At 35.5% G+C, this 15,551-nt stretch overlaps 1 protein-coding gene across 1 annotated transcript; it reads right to left on the bottom strand.

Annotated features, from left to right (window-relative positions):
- Nucleotides 1-4,238: 4,238 nt before the first annotated feature.
- On the bottom strand, nucleotides 4,239-14,563 carry LOC128224799 (mucin-5AC-like). The gene is made up of 9 exons (XM_052934851.1): nucleotides 14,497-14,563; nucleotides 13,453-13,509; nucleotides 12,508-12,655; nucleotides 9,981-10,306; nucleotides 9,150-9,288; nucleotides 7,413-7,603; nucleotides 5,756-5,882; nucleotides 4,967-5,178; nucleotides 4,239-4,335 (listed from the first exon to the last, which is right to left on the bottom strand). Exons 1-9 carry the CDS (start codon nucleotides 14,525-14,527, stop codon nucleotides 4,316-4,318), a joined length of 1,251 nt encoding a protein of 416 aa, XP_052790811.1. The 5' UTR covers nucleotides 14,528-14,563; the 3' UTR covers nucleotides 4,239-4,315.
- Between the last annotated feature and the right edge of the window lie 988 nt (nucleotides 14,564-15,551).

Raw genomic sequence — 15,551 nt, 5'->3', positions numbered from 1 at the left:
GTTATAAGGTTGTTATTGTTTTACTCTTACGTTATTAATTTTCCAACACACCCACAACATCGTCACAAGAACAAACTATGACAATAAATGTATTATTTCTTCGAAATAAACACACAACAAAGACACTCAAATGAGTTATTACCCTAACTTAACGTATATATTATAACACAAAAACATATCGGGAATACGATTTGGTCCCCTACAGCCTAGCCGATTACAACATCACCTGGAATGAAATAATTTGCAACTTTGATATTCGGCAAACGTTGGATTTTGAAAATGTAGGTGAAAACGCCTTTGAGTTCGCATGAGGTTTAGTCTTACCAAAACTCAGAAAAATGGAAAGCGAATAGGGACAAATCCAGTAGCAATACAAGGAACTAGGTCATATATACACCAAACAGAAGACACTACGCTACAAAATTACACAATTACCAAATGTCAGTATATCAATTAATTATAAATATGTAAATAAATAAACGAAAACTGACTAACTAAATAACAAGCTAGCTAGCTAACTAACTGACTGACTGACTGACTGGCTGACTGGCTGACTGACTGACTGACTGACTGACTGACTGACTGACGGTCGGTCGCTGACGGACGGATGGACCGACCGACCGACCGACCAACCAACATACCAACCAGCCGGTGCATGTGTTTGGACAAGCTCCCATGCTGACAACGTTGATCACTGACCCGAGGGGGCTTATAAGCCATAATTCATATTGTTTTACACAAGACTTTTTAACATTAATGATTGCGTTACGCTCAATATGAAATGCGCGTTAAAAGGTATATGATATACACGTATTTATAAGATTCACTTTATGGCTATGTAAACGAATGAATTTTAGATTGTTTTTCGTCAGAATTTGGTTTACAAGTATGATGCAGAACGGAATGTGGCTTAATTGAGTAACGCTAATTATTGGCTTGTTATTCACGAGAATTTAAGTTATATCTCCCAATTGGTGTCTTGTTTGCTGTGCCATACACATTCAGTATCGAACAATACACTTAACGATGTGCTTAGTATACCATTTATCACCACGTTAAAGTGATGGTTACCATATGACCAGTTGATTTCTTGACGGTTACAAATTGTCTAACAGAATGGTTACGAAATAACCAAGATTTATCAGTTACGAAATGGAAAGGTTACGAAATGACCAGATCCCAAATTATGTATCCTATATCAACCATTTACTATCTTAACCTCTTAATAGATGTGTATATCACATTTAAAGCTGTATACAGAATATTACTTAAACACCATCCCCCAATGCTGACAAAAGCGTTCTTTTATAAAGTCTAATAAAAATAAAATAAAACAAATACAAAGCCTACCTACCTGCCCTAAATATGTGCTGTGTTCTATTTCAATATGCGTTCCTTATAGAATCCGCCGAAAATGTCACCATCCAAACCGAACAAATTGCTTAGTGTGATATGAACGTGGACAACGGTCACTTGTCGCAGACTGATAACGAAACTGGAACATACACTCTTCACTGTGACACAGGCTATCAACCTCAACGTGAGAATTACGTATGCCAATAAGGGGCGTGGCTGGACAAATCACCGAAATGTGATTCAAGTAAGTAGTCCATTTTTACAAGTAAACATGTTCACAGTGTATTAATTATTTACTGACCCTTAGGGATAATGCAATATGTCTTAAAGCTGCGCTGACTAGCTGTCACAGATTGACTGTTGTGTCAACTTTTTTATTTTTTGTCAAGGAATAAGCCAATTTTTGCATAAAGGTCTGAAAACAAGTGATTTAAGATTGCTGACAACATTTCAGATCACAGTTTCAATATTTACGTTCGATATTTGATTCCTTGTAACGTTACTTACTTTGGAAATTTTGGGGAGTTTTTTTAATAATTGAAATATGTTCTCATGTGAGTTTTCTTATATGACAGAATTGAAGTCATTAAGGTCAAAATCAGCTGATTTTGGGACAAAATTTTAAAAATATGTCAAAACGGGCAATCTATAAAAGTGCAGCTCTTTCATACTTCGGGGTTGGTTTGTATATCACATGATCTCAATTAGTGTATTTATTTAAAAATTAAGTAAATATTTTTTTTTTAAACAAAAACGTTAAGTTAACCCTAGCTTTTTAAGTCTCCAGTCGAAAACTCTTACGCACCGATTTCTCATTTAGCCTACCAACGCAAATGAATCCTGCTTAGTGTTAGCGAAATATCCATTTAATTTAACGCATTAATTTCTTAGCAAATTTTAACTCGTAACCTCCGATCATAATAATTTTACTTGGTTCATCGCAACCAAATTTTGTGCAATGTTCACTTTTTTATATGTTTACTACGCATTACATTTCCCAGAAAGATGTCGCAAAATCCATAGTGAATACCCATTGGTAGAGGGTGAGGACTTGAATCATGGTGCTGATATTATCTTACGTTGTAATGAGAATACAAGCTACCCACACTTTGGAATAGAGCGGGCGTGGTGCTACAATGGCCAGTGGCTGCCACGTCGAACAGAGTGTAAGAGTAAGTCTTAGGTTTTAGTGATTTATTATAGAACAGCTACCCACACTTTGGAATAGAGTGGCGTGGTGCTACAATGGACAGTGGCTGCCACGTCGTCCAGAGTGTGAGAGTAAGTCGTAGGTTTTAGTGATTTATTATAGAACAGCTACCCACACTTTGGAATAGAGCGGCGTGGTGCTACAATGACAGTGGCTGCCAAGTCGACCAGAGTGTAAGAGTAAGTCGTAGGTTTTAGTGATTTATTATAGAACAGCTACCCACACTTTGGAATAGAGCGGGCGTGGTGCTACAATGACAGTGGCTGCCAAGTCGACCAGAGTGTAAGAGTTAGTCATAGGTTTTAGTGATTTATTATAGAACAGCTACCCACACTTTGGAATAGAGCGGGCTTGGTGCTACAATGGACAGTGGCTGCCACGTCGACCAGAGTGTAAGAGTAAGTCGTAGGTTTTAGTGATTTATTATAGAACAGCTACCCACACTTTGGAATAGAGCGGGCGTGGTGCTACAATGGACAGTGGCTGCCACGTCGTCCCGAGTGTAAGAGTAAGTCGTAGGTTTTAGTGATTTATTATAGAACAGCTACCCACACTTTGGAATAGAGCGGGCGTGGTGCTACAATGGCCAGTGTTTGCCACGTCGACCAGAGTGTAAGAGTAAGTCATAGTTTTTAGATTTAATTTAATAAAGCTGCGCTCAATTTTGAAAGAAGACAGACTTGGTATTCAAATGGCTGATGGCTTCGAAGTCGAGCTAAGTGTAGAGTAAGTAGTAGTTTTTAAATTGATTTTGATACAGTTACCCACTATCGAAAACGTGCGGGATCAATGTAAAAAGGCCAGAAGCTGCCAGTGAACTCGAGATCAAAAGTAGTCAATATTTTTGTGATTTCAAAGACTGTGTGGCAGTCGAGACAGATGTTTATACACCAAACGAGGCGTGGTGCAGGTCGTTAGAAATATGTTTAATTATAACAGCCTCTAAATACCAAGAGGCGATTTATTGTTCACGAAATTCGAAATCGAAATTGTCGGTGATGCTCCTTTCTTATGACATCTTTCATGTTCCTGTTTATATATCAAAGAGCAAGTTAACATTATACATGTATATCCTTTTCAGATTACTGCAAATTACCAACCGGTGTCAACAGCGTGACGGATTTAAGGACTGATCGCCCCTGTCCTAGACTGGTCATGCATGCTGTTACAGTACGCCAAATGTGTGGGAACGGTTCGTTCCAAGACAACAAATGTCTAAATGGCAAATGGATGCAAGACTTTCCCCAGTGCAACTAAGACAAACTATTCAAGTGCCATAAGTTTGTTCGAAAACAAAAAGGGGATACGATGTTCCTGTTTATAGTTTTGTATGTTTTAACGAAAGTTTGGAGCAACGGCCAACGCTCGTCTGTTTCTCATATGATTCCATTTGTACCAAGTTTCAGTGCGAATAGTTTTAATATCTTGGACAGTTTTTGAGTTAGTTTAAACATATTTATTCAACATAAATATCATACATTGCAACATTATATCCATGATATATTGAATCATATTAAAATGAAAAGAGAGTTTATATTTTTTCTTTCTCTTTTTTTGTTGGGTTATACTCAACGTTATCATTTTTTCTACACGTCCACACCATCCACACAAGAACAAAATATAAAAAACATGTATTTTTTCTTCGACAAAAAAACAACAACAAAAACACTCAAAAGAGTTATTACCCTAATTGTACGTATTTATTATAACAGAAAAACATATCGGGAATACGATTTGGTCCCTTACAGCCTAGCCGATTACAACATCACCTGTAATGATAAATAATTGTAATATTTCGGCAAACGGTGGATATTGAAAATATACATAAAAACGCCTTTTAGTTTGCATGAGGTTTAGTCTTACCAAAACTCAGAAAAATGGAAAGAGAATAGTGACAAATCCAGTAGCAATACAAGGAACTAGGTAAGCTATACACCAAACAGAATAAAATACGCTAAAAAATTACACTATTATCAAAATTTCAGTATATCAATTAATTATGAATGTGTAAGTAAATAAACGAAAACTGACAAACTGAATAACAAGCTAGCTAGCTAATTAACTGCTTGACTGACTAACTGACTGACTGACGGACCAACCGACCGACCGACCAACCAACCTACCAACCAGTTGGTGCATGTGTTTGGACAAGCTCCCCATGCTGCCCACGTTGACCACTGACCCGAGGCGGCTTATAAGCCATACTTGATATTGTTTTACATACGACTTTTTAACATAAATGATTGCGTTACGCTGAATATGAAATGCGCGTTTATGGTATATGATATACACGTATTTATAGGATTCACATTATAACTATGCAAACTTAAATTATTTACCCTATATAGAACATTTACTAATTTAACCTCTAAATATATGTGTATATCGTTGAAGGCTTACCTGTAGTGTTTGTCGAGGGGTAATGGGTTATCGCATCGCTCGGTATGTCATCCACATTGCACGCATGCGCATCCTTTGATGAACAACAATAATGGCACACTATTCCATCGCCATTAACCGCAAGTGACGTCATATTTGAAACCAAACAATCGGGACGCTGTGTTCTTGTTAGAATCCACCAATCTGTGTTGCAAAGTGCTTTTGTTTCACACCTGTGTGGACATTAAATTGTAAAAATAAGTTGTTTGGAAAGTTAAAAAGGAACTGGTGAACATATTGCTTTCTGTGCAACTATGTTCACTCGGTTAGATAAGATTCGATCTTACACCGAAATTTATTAATTGTTCTGTTTTTAAATGCTGAAATTAAAGAAATTTGTCATTTTTATTTGTGTTCACTTGAAAATCGTGTAATAAACATAAAATCGTCACGTTTTTGTGACGTCATTTAAAAAATGTTCAACCAGGCACGTATAACGTCAAATTGAAACGCGAATGACAACTATACATTTATCAAATCATATATCAACTTTTTCAACATGTTGTTTAAAACATTTCGTTGACTGCTAACACGATTCAAAACAATAGTATGTTGTTGTTTTTTTTATAATAATACGCGATGATTCACGAACCGAATATGTTGCGATTTTTCGAAAATATTCGTAATTGCCGAAAGGCCGTTAATTGAAGGAATGGAAGTTGAGGCATAGATATTCCATTTACAACACCTCGTATTCATAGTTTTGCTGACACAATAAAGATGTGTAAAGAAAACCTTCCTTGCACTTACGTTTTCCTTATAACCGTCATGTTCGAAGACTTGATTACTGTATTCATGCACATTGGAGAAGAGTTATCGCACTTTTGGACCTGATAGTTTCCATTCGAACCAACCTCACATCTGCTTCCTTCTGAACCTAACATACGATCAGATAAGATAAGTGTTATCCGCAGATGGCAATATATTAAATACAACCATTGGCTACGTAAACAAAAACAATGCACACAAAAACATGTTAACCAACACATAGAGAGATAATATTGACAGTGAATCAACACAAAAAGCACACATGAGCGCAAACACATAGAGATATAATATTGACAAAAAATAAACAAACAACTCGAAGGAAATAAAAGAGATTGGCGTCAAATAGACTAAAGATACATGTATAATCAAAGGCTCTGTAAATAAAAAAAACACAAACACACACAAAAAGCACACATGTGCGCCAACACATAAAGAGATAATATTGACGGTGAATAAAATAACAACTCGAAGGAAATACAAGAGACTGGCGGCAATAAACTAGTCTATAACATACAATCGTAGGCTATGTCAATAAAATAAACTCAAGCACACACATGTGCACCAACACATAGAGAAATAATATTAACAATAATAAACAAACACACACAGGACATACAACAGAGTTGCGGCCATATAGTAGTCAATAACATACAATCATAGACTATGCCAATAATATAAACACAACCACACACAGTGCACCAACACATAGAGAAATAATATTGACAAAAATAAACAAACACCTCGCAGGAAATACAGCACATTGGCGGGAATATACTAGTCTATAACATACAATCAGAGGGTCCGTAAATAAAACACACACACACACACACACACAAAGCACACATGTGCGCCAACACCAAAAGAGATAATATTGACAATACATAAATAAACAACTCGAAGTTAATACAACATATTGACGGCATTATACTGGTCTATTACATACAGCCAAAGGCTCTGTTAATAATAATAAAAAAACCCACAAAACACAAATGTGCACCAACACATAAAGAAATAATATTGACAATGAATAAACAAACAACTCGTAGGACATACAACAGATTGGCGGTCATATAGTAGTCAATAACATACAATCATAGGTTTTGTAAATAATAAAACAAGCACACAGAAAGCACACATGTGCGACAACACATAGAGAGATAATATGGACAATGAATAGACAAAAAAGAGTAAATGTAACAGATTGGTTTCGGTGGCTTCGAATGTAAATATGGTGGGAAAGTTAACTTTCGTAATCCTTTTTATAACGTTTTAAAGACATTTAATGTTGTCCTATCGATTTTTCTGATCAATTTAACATATTGTGGAGGTTATTTCTTTATACATGTATACTTGTTATTGTATAATGCAGTGGGGGATGCCACAAATTATTTTGATAATTCATTTAAAGGGAGAAAACTTTTAATATGATTCTACGATGTTCTCTTCAATTTTAGATTCTACGATGTTCTTTTCAATTTTAAAACAGATTGTCTACAACGGAAATATATGGTTACTTGGGTACATGAATATATTATATACTAGTCCATTACTTTACTTTATAAACGTACCGGAAATATATGGTTACTTTGGTACATGAATATATTATATACTAGTCCATTACTTTACTTTATAAACGTACCGTGATTTTCGAAACTAGCCAATTTATCTGGAATTGGATTGATGTTGCAAGCAGTTGCGTCCCCTGAATTTGATTGACAGCAATAGTGACACGCCCCTTTCTTATCGAAAGCACCGGATAGGGTTGCGCAATGTGGGGAAGAGGTTCTTGCTAGATACGAGTCATAGTAACACTCTGTTTCCGTTGCACATCTGTAAATTAATAAGTGCTTATCCAATAATTCCCTAACTAAAGTATTCTCAATGGTTATGTCGATGTGACATCATCGGAAACTAAGAGTCCATACAGTAAGAGAAACATTCCGTACTTATTGGGTCTGAATCGGTCAAATGATCACGATGAAGAAAAAATAGAAAAAAGAGAAATAAGTAACCTTGCAGTGTGTTCATGTTTTTGCAGCTTACACTCACGTTTTACGCACTGATACAGTCAAACCTGTATTGAGTAGCCACCTTGGGGAAAGGTCAAAGTGGTTGCTTAAGACAGGTGGCCACTTAAGCAAGGTTGGAAATTTCCGCCACTAAAGCCTTGTTTTATAAGAGGTCGATTATATATCTTAACAACCACCTCATACCACCATCAGTTTCATCAGTACCATTATAATTAAAATGATATAATTATTATTTAAAATCAATACATATTCATGTATAACAAACATACATTTTGAGTGATAAACCTTCAACTACTTAATGAATAATGCATTAATGGTAAACATTAATTACTGATAACAATATTATAACCGTGTATTTAATAGCAGAAAACGCAACACTATTAAAGGATTGGTGAATGCTAAAGGTTTACTGCGATCTACTATCATTCAATAAGGTAGAAATACCGTGTTTTTTTCTGCACATTTCTTTCAAATTAAACTCGGTATCCTTCAGAAGTACCATTGTTTTCGATATTTGTTATCCCTTTTGGTATATTAAATCAATTGTATTGAATCTGTTAAATATTTTTTTATCTTTTTTAGAGTAATAGTGCATCTTAAAAGAAGTTTAAATACAAATGTAGTGTAACTTTATTGCGTAATTATAGATAAATGCAGTAGATAAATTTTTATACAGCATAAACAAACAAAAAATCAGGCCACACAACTACATTAACAAGTTCACGTTTAAAGTTATCCGTCGGCTAATACTTATGTTTTGCGCAAGGAAAATGTCATATTCAAAGCGGGGCTGACATTTTGAAGACGAGAAACATGCACATTTGCACATGTCAGAGAGGCAGTTATGGTTGTCAATGTTACGATATTGAATTTTTTTGTCACTCGGAGTACTGCCACTGGTACACAATTATTTTTAACAGTGTACATGTGCCAGTAGAAATACTATTTAAGTATTGAATGCGTTACCCGTTGAATAATCCATATGTTATTATGCACTAATCAATTGTAACCACGACCACCCACCCACCCAGGTCCGGGGGTAGACATGCGATAGCGGGAGAAATGGGCCGTGCTTTTGTCTTTCAGATAACCCAACAGTGCCGAGCAAATGCGGTGGTTTTGTTTTCGCGCCGGGCATGGCGGAGAATGGGCCTAACCAAGGATGTCCCCGGGTATCGGGGGCGTTTGGCGGGAGGGTTAACGGCATTTTGTCCTCGCAGGCTTGGGATTTCACCGGAGATTCGCTTGGCCAAAAGACAAAGTCCCCGCTATTCCCCGGACCTGGGGGCCGTGGTTTCAATTGACTAGTGCATTAGGTTTTTCATGCTTCTGCAGCTAACACTTACGTCTTGCGAACGGATACTGTCATGTTGTCACCATCTGATATCAGCGTGTTCATACAGAATGGCTCCGTATCACCGCAAGCCACGTGACGTGGGTCTGTGCAGTTCAGTCCGCTACTTATCCCACAGACTTCACATTGACCTTTGGTAGAGAACAACAAATAGTATAGTCAGAAATACATACAGTCGAACCTCGCTATGTCGACATCGGATAAGTCGACATTCCGTTTATGTCGACTTTTTTCCCGGTCCCGAATTTATTCCTTCTTATTCTATATAAAATAAATCTGTTTGTGTCGATTTTTTTATCTCGACTTTTACGCTATGTCGACCTCGTTTTTCAGTCCCAGTGGTCGAATTTCACACATTTCCTATGTTCTTTATGTCGAACTGTAGATCGAGACGTAATATATGTTAAATACTGTTCCTTAGATAGTTTATGTTAAAGACTATATATTGCGATACGTATTTTAGATATTTTTTACCGGTTTCAATTACAAACACCAAGTGATTACTCTCGACCAGTCAATATGTAAACTGTGATACGTTTATTTCTTTAAGCAATATAAGTAATTGCAGATATGCAGGCAATTATGACTCATGAATGAAGACTTTGTACGAGGCGCCAACAAAACAATAATTAAAACGTAAGTGTTGAACACAGAACCAGGTAATTTGGTCACATTTTTTCGACCTTAAAAGAAAACGGACATTTTTATTTAAAGTCGTATGGCTCTTATTAAAACTATTTTTGTAATAATAACCAAACATTCAAATTGAAAATACTAAGCGAATCGTAGCACCTTTTGGTAACTGTGTTTGATTACAACATACTTTTCATTGAAATTGTAGTTGTAGGTGGTGGCGTTGTCGTAGTAGTTGTAGTAGTAGTAGTAGGAGTAGTAGTAGGAGTAGTTGTAGTAGTAGTTGTTGTAGTAATAGTAGTAGTAGTCGGGGTAGTGGTAGATGTCGTTGTAGGGTATGTTACTGTGTTGGCATCTGGATTATTCAGACAGTAATACGGTTCCCCTCTCAGCTCTGTGGCGCAACATTGGTAGCAGAGTGTGCCGTTGGGTGGCCTTCCCGTAAAGGAACCGACACAAGCCGGATTATAAACCGTTTCATACCAACGAGTACGACAACTTCCCTCTGTTGCCTCGCTGTAAGATATATAAAATACGCATTCTCCATTAGATAACACTCATTTCCGTGGACTTCAAGTTTCTAGTGTTTTTTTTCGAATTCAAGGCATACAATATGTGTGACACACAAAACTGACATAAAACAGTATTTTCAAAAAGCAGCAAATCAAATACGCTCCTGATAAAACAACCTGTAGAATAGAAACAACGCGACAGTTTAAAGAGTTCTTAGGTACCCATACATACATGCATGAAACTTTAGAGATAGGCTGTATGCCTACTGAAAGCAATCAGTTTCGACTTATTTTCAAATTGTTACGCTGAGCGAAAATCCTTTTTTGCGCAACACTTTACTTATTACTTACACCAATAATGTATCACTTTCAGCCAATAATTCACAACAGTTTGTACATTGCTTTTCTGTTTATACCGTATATAACCATTCGGAACTCCTCGGGCCATTTTTTCAAAAACAACCTCGGATGTATACCGGTACATCTGTTGAAGTAGTCCGTATTTTTTTTAATAAAAGCATTAATTAAATGTCGTGTTTAAGAGTTGTATTCATTGCTCTCAGTTAAAATTGATTGCCAGTGAAGTGTATTATTGCAAACATAATTACGATTCCCAAGAGTTAAGTCATAAATTTTAACTACTAAATAAGATTACTACGCGATCTATTTGCAGCGGACTTAAACGTACCACTTTTTAAGTATGTAAACCGTCCATATACATCCGAGGTTGTTTTTGAAAAAAATGGCCGAGGAGCTCCGAATGCGTATATAACCTGTCATTGTGAGGCGTAATTTTGTTTTCGATAACCCGACCCATCCTCTTTTCCTTCCGACCCTACAGTGTTTCTGCAGTCATTGAAGATTTTTTTTTGGATTTTTTTTGAGTGAAAATGTTAAAATGGGAGCATTCTATATCTAAAATATTCTACACTGTGATATACCCTTGTACAGGTTTGCTTGGTACAGAATCCCGGTTCCCAAAAAAATGAATACAGAAAAAGTTATGCCTATCTTTCTACCATAAGTTTTTTGGAGATGTTAATGGAAACAAAGATGTTTTCGCTTTATGTTACATACGTTATTCATTTTTGTATGCTATGTATAACCTGATAACGCTTAATAATACTTAATATCCCCTTTTCATTGCACATTTAATATACCATTTGTTTTCAAAATGTGTTGATTCTTACTTTAAACTTGAAACTTATGAAACTTATCCTATCCACGCGCAACTTTATCATTTATTCTACGCAAATAATTCACTATGTTTTATCATGTTATAGCTTATCTCCTTTTTATGATACGTTTCTTATTCGTTCTACGGTGTACTAAATAAAAAAATCTAAGCGCTGTTTTTTTTCTATTTTCTACATGACTTATCTTTGTTGATTATACTTTTCTTATCTTGATCGCTGTTCATTATTATTTTACTGTTTTTATTCTAAACAATACTTCACTCGCATTTTTTTCTGTACTTTACCTATCTATTTGCACTGCACGCTCTTTTCATATTGCACTGTATGGTCTTTACTGTTTGCATTATATGGTTCTTATCTGTTTTATGCTGTAGGTCATTCTTATAGTAACGATGTACGACGTCGATTACCTTTTACGCTGTCCCTTAAATAAACGTTTACGTTGTATAACTCGCATAAACTTTGTGAATAGCTTACCTTCTGGTTATATACCACTTCCCGTTTATAAACCATTTCAGCTGTATTACTCGCATAAACCCTGTGATTGACTTACCTTCTGGTTATATACCACTTCCCGTTTATAAACCATTTCCGCTGTATAACTCGCATAAACCCTGTGATTGACTTACCTTCTGGTTATATACCACTTCCCGTTTATAAACCATTTCCGCTGTATAACTCGCATAAACCCTGTGATTGACTGACCTTCTGGTTATATACCACTTCCCGTTTATAAACCATTTCCGCTGTATAACTCGCATAAACCCTGTGATTGACTTACCTTCTAGTTATATACCACTTCCCGTTTATAAACCATTTCCGCTGTATAACTCGCATATACCCTGTGATTGACTTACCTTCTAGTTATATACCACTTCCCGTTTATAAACCATTTCCGCTGTATAACTCGCATATACCCTGTGATTGACTTACCTTCTAGTTATATACCACTTCCCGTTTATAAACCATTTCCGCTGTATAACTCGCATATACCCTGTGATTGACTTACCTTCTAGTTATATACCACTTCCCGTTTATAAACCATTTCCGCGTCTCTGCGAACGTTCCAAATGTACCGCTGTCCCTACAAATGTCGTTCTTGTTATTTGTACAATGTTCGCTGACGTCACTCGATAGGTCGTCGCAATGGCATATCACTAAAACATGAATAGAAATGTTGTTCATACGTTTGCAAACTACAAACAAACTGTTTGATAACTACAGTCGAGCCCCGTTAGCTCGAGCTCCAAGGGACCGGCGAAGATACCTCGAGCCTGGGACAATTCGAGCTAAGCGGGGATACTTACCTTCAGTAAAAAAAATCAGTCTTTACATCTAGTTCGCTAACGTGGAATTCGAGCCAAGCGAGTTCGAGCAAACGGTGTTCGACTGTAAATAAAATTCCTTAATAATTGGGAGTTTGTTTAAATCTTCTTTACTACTTTTCTATGGAACAACAATAACTCTTTCAACAATAACATTCTCAAATTGTAGATTTGTATGAACCATGTACTGTGTTGGTAAAGTCTAGCCTCCCGGCATGTACAATGCTAGGATCTGTGTTCAAATGAATAACAAACACATAGCTATTGATACAACTAGTTTTGAAACATTATTCTGCGATAATTTTGTTGAAAAACTACCATAGGTTTATTTCATTTTCATGTACAAACGATCTCCAAATACCTATCTTTCTTTCCTTGACATTTGAATGAAAAAAATATCCCAGATTTAAACTCCTATTTCTCACATTTGCATGGAAGAACTTATTTCTGAAAAACCCTCCTGTTTCTTGCACATTTACATGGAATAACTTATCCCTAAAAATAAGACACCTGTGTCGTTTGCAATTTCATGGAAGATTTTTACCTGAAAATCTCCAGTTTCTTTTACACTTTACATCAATGAAAAACTACTGTCACATTTACATTTGCATGTAAGAACTGATCCTTACGTATAGGCTTGTGGTTCGACTCTAAGAAACCCCATGCTTGGTGCTGCACTAATGCCACTGAAATAGTAATAAGAACATTTTGACCAAAAAAACAGTGCACATAATTGTGACGTCATATGCAAACAAAAGTGCTGTTGAGGTATTCATGCTAATGACAAAAACGTTTTTTAAGCAAGAAATAGGAATCACAAAAAAGCTTATAACAATATGTAAAATTAGATTAATGACTCTTTTCGTAAATACACTAATAGAGGTATGATTGCCTGCTAATGGTGCACGAAACCTCGAAAGAAATGAAAACTTTGCTTCTTTTCTCCACGTGACTCATTTTTGCTGATGACGTTACATATATTCATCATATTTAACAACATGGAAGCTCGTTACGATACAATAAAACTATAGTACCATAAATTACGTAAAGTAAGAAATAACGTACATGAAATGAAACCTTTTACAAAACACTATAGTACAACACGATTATGTAGTGTCCAACAATAGCATACATGATATTTAACCTGTTACAATCCACTTTAGTATCATAAATGAAGTCAAGTTCGAATATAACATACATGAACATAAAGTGAAATGTTTTAATACACTCGAATACCATAAATTACGTAAAGTCAAATTATAACGTACATGAAATGAAACCTGTTACAATACACTATAGTACCATAAATAAAGATTTGTACTAGTAACATAAATTAAGTACTGTTCAAAAATAACATTCATGGAATTAACCCTGTTACAATACACTCGAAAACCATTAGTTTAGAACAAACATAACATACACGAAATGAAACCTGTAACAATACACTCGAAAACCATTAGTTTAGAACAAACATAACATACACGAAATGAAACCTGTAACAATACACTCGAAAACCATTAGTTTAGAACAAACATAACATACACGAAATGAAACCTGTAACAATACACTCGAATAAAATAAATTACGTACAGTTAATAATAATGCTTTTGATTTTAAACCTGCTACAATATACTCAAATAACATAAATTACGTTCAATTAAAAAGTAACATACATAAAATGAAACCTGTCAGCTGTAAATACATGTCTACTGGTGTCTTCTTTTATCTCCAAAAGCACTGCGTCCAATGTTTTTATTCTTATCATTCTTGATGCCTTACGTAGCTTTATCAGTAAACATATTTGTACAAACAGTATTAAGTGTACTGAAACTATTCAAAAGTCATGTAAACGAAGTTTTTATTTTTTTGAAATCCCATGTGTTCTTGAATGTAAATTGTATTCTGATATTTAAAAGAGATTACATAGAAAAGTAGTAATATGTAAGGCCTAGTATGATTAAATTTATGGAGTTATTCACCTCATCCGCTAGTGTTGTTTACGTACGGTTTCAGTTGAAATAAATAGCACGCCAATATATATATGCATACGGGTGCGGGGTGAATCCATTGGATTTCACGTGAATTCCATATGAAAAGTAAAATCCACTCATAACTTATTTATTTTTAACATTTATTTTATTGTACACATACTGAAATATAATTCATAAAGGGTTTATATTTCAAATTTTATTGAATTTGGTCAATAAAAGAATCTTTTTGAAAAATGATCGGAAATCGACGTGAAATCCAAATCTGTAGAATCGACTCAACTCAACTCAACTCATCTTTATTTCCACCATTAACGGTGATATTCATATTATGTATAAATAGTTACTATGAAGGCATGATATCTATATACATGATATATGTACATACACAAAAATTAGCATATTATATCAACATGCATATTGAGATTGTGTTTGTATCCTTTGCATCAAACTTAAGGTATAAGTCTTGTATCGAACACAATTATGCACTATTCACGAGACAGTTATAAATAAATAAAAACGATCGTCTCAAGAATTGTTTTCGCACTGCTTGGTAATTCTGTACACTTAGTTCTGCCCCAAGAAGTGCTAAGAAAAACATTACGCTATCCATTGACGACAGTTCTTGCGCAAGGCCCATGTCCATTTCCATGACAGTGATTAGACGCCACCTTTCACGCTCATGTTTGGTGCACGCGTGAATGATGTGTATATCCAAATTTTCAGTAACTGGTTGACAT

This window comes from Mya arenaria, chromosome 17, assembly GCF_026914265.1.
Source record: "Mya arenaria isolate MELC-2E11 chromosome 17, ASM2691426v1".
Lineage (NCBI taxonomy): Eukaryota > Metazoa > Mollusca > Bivalvia > Myida > Myidae > Mya > Mya arenaria.
Note: the sequence above shows the minus strand (reverse complement) of the source record. Positions and strands in the feature narration are given on the sequence as shown.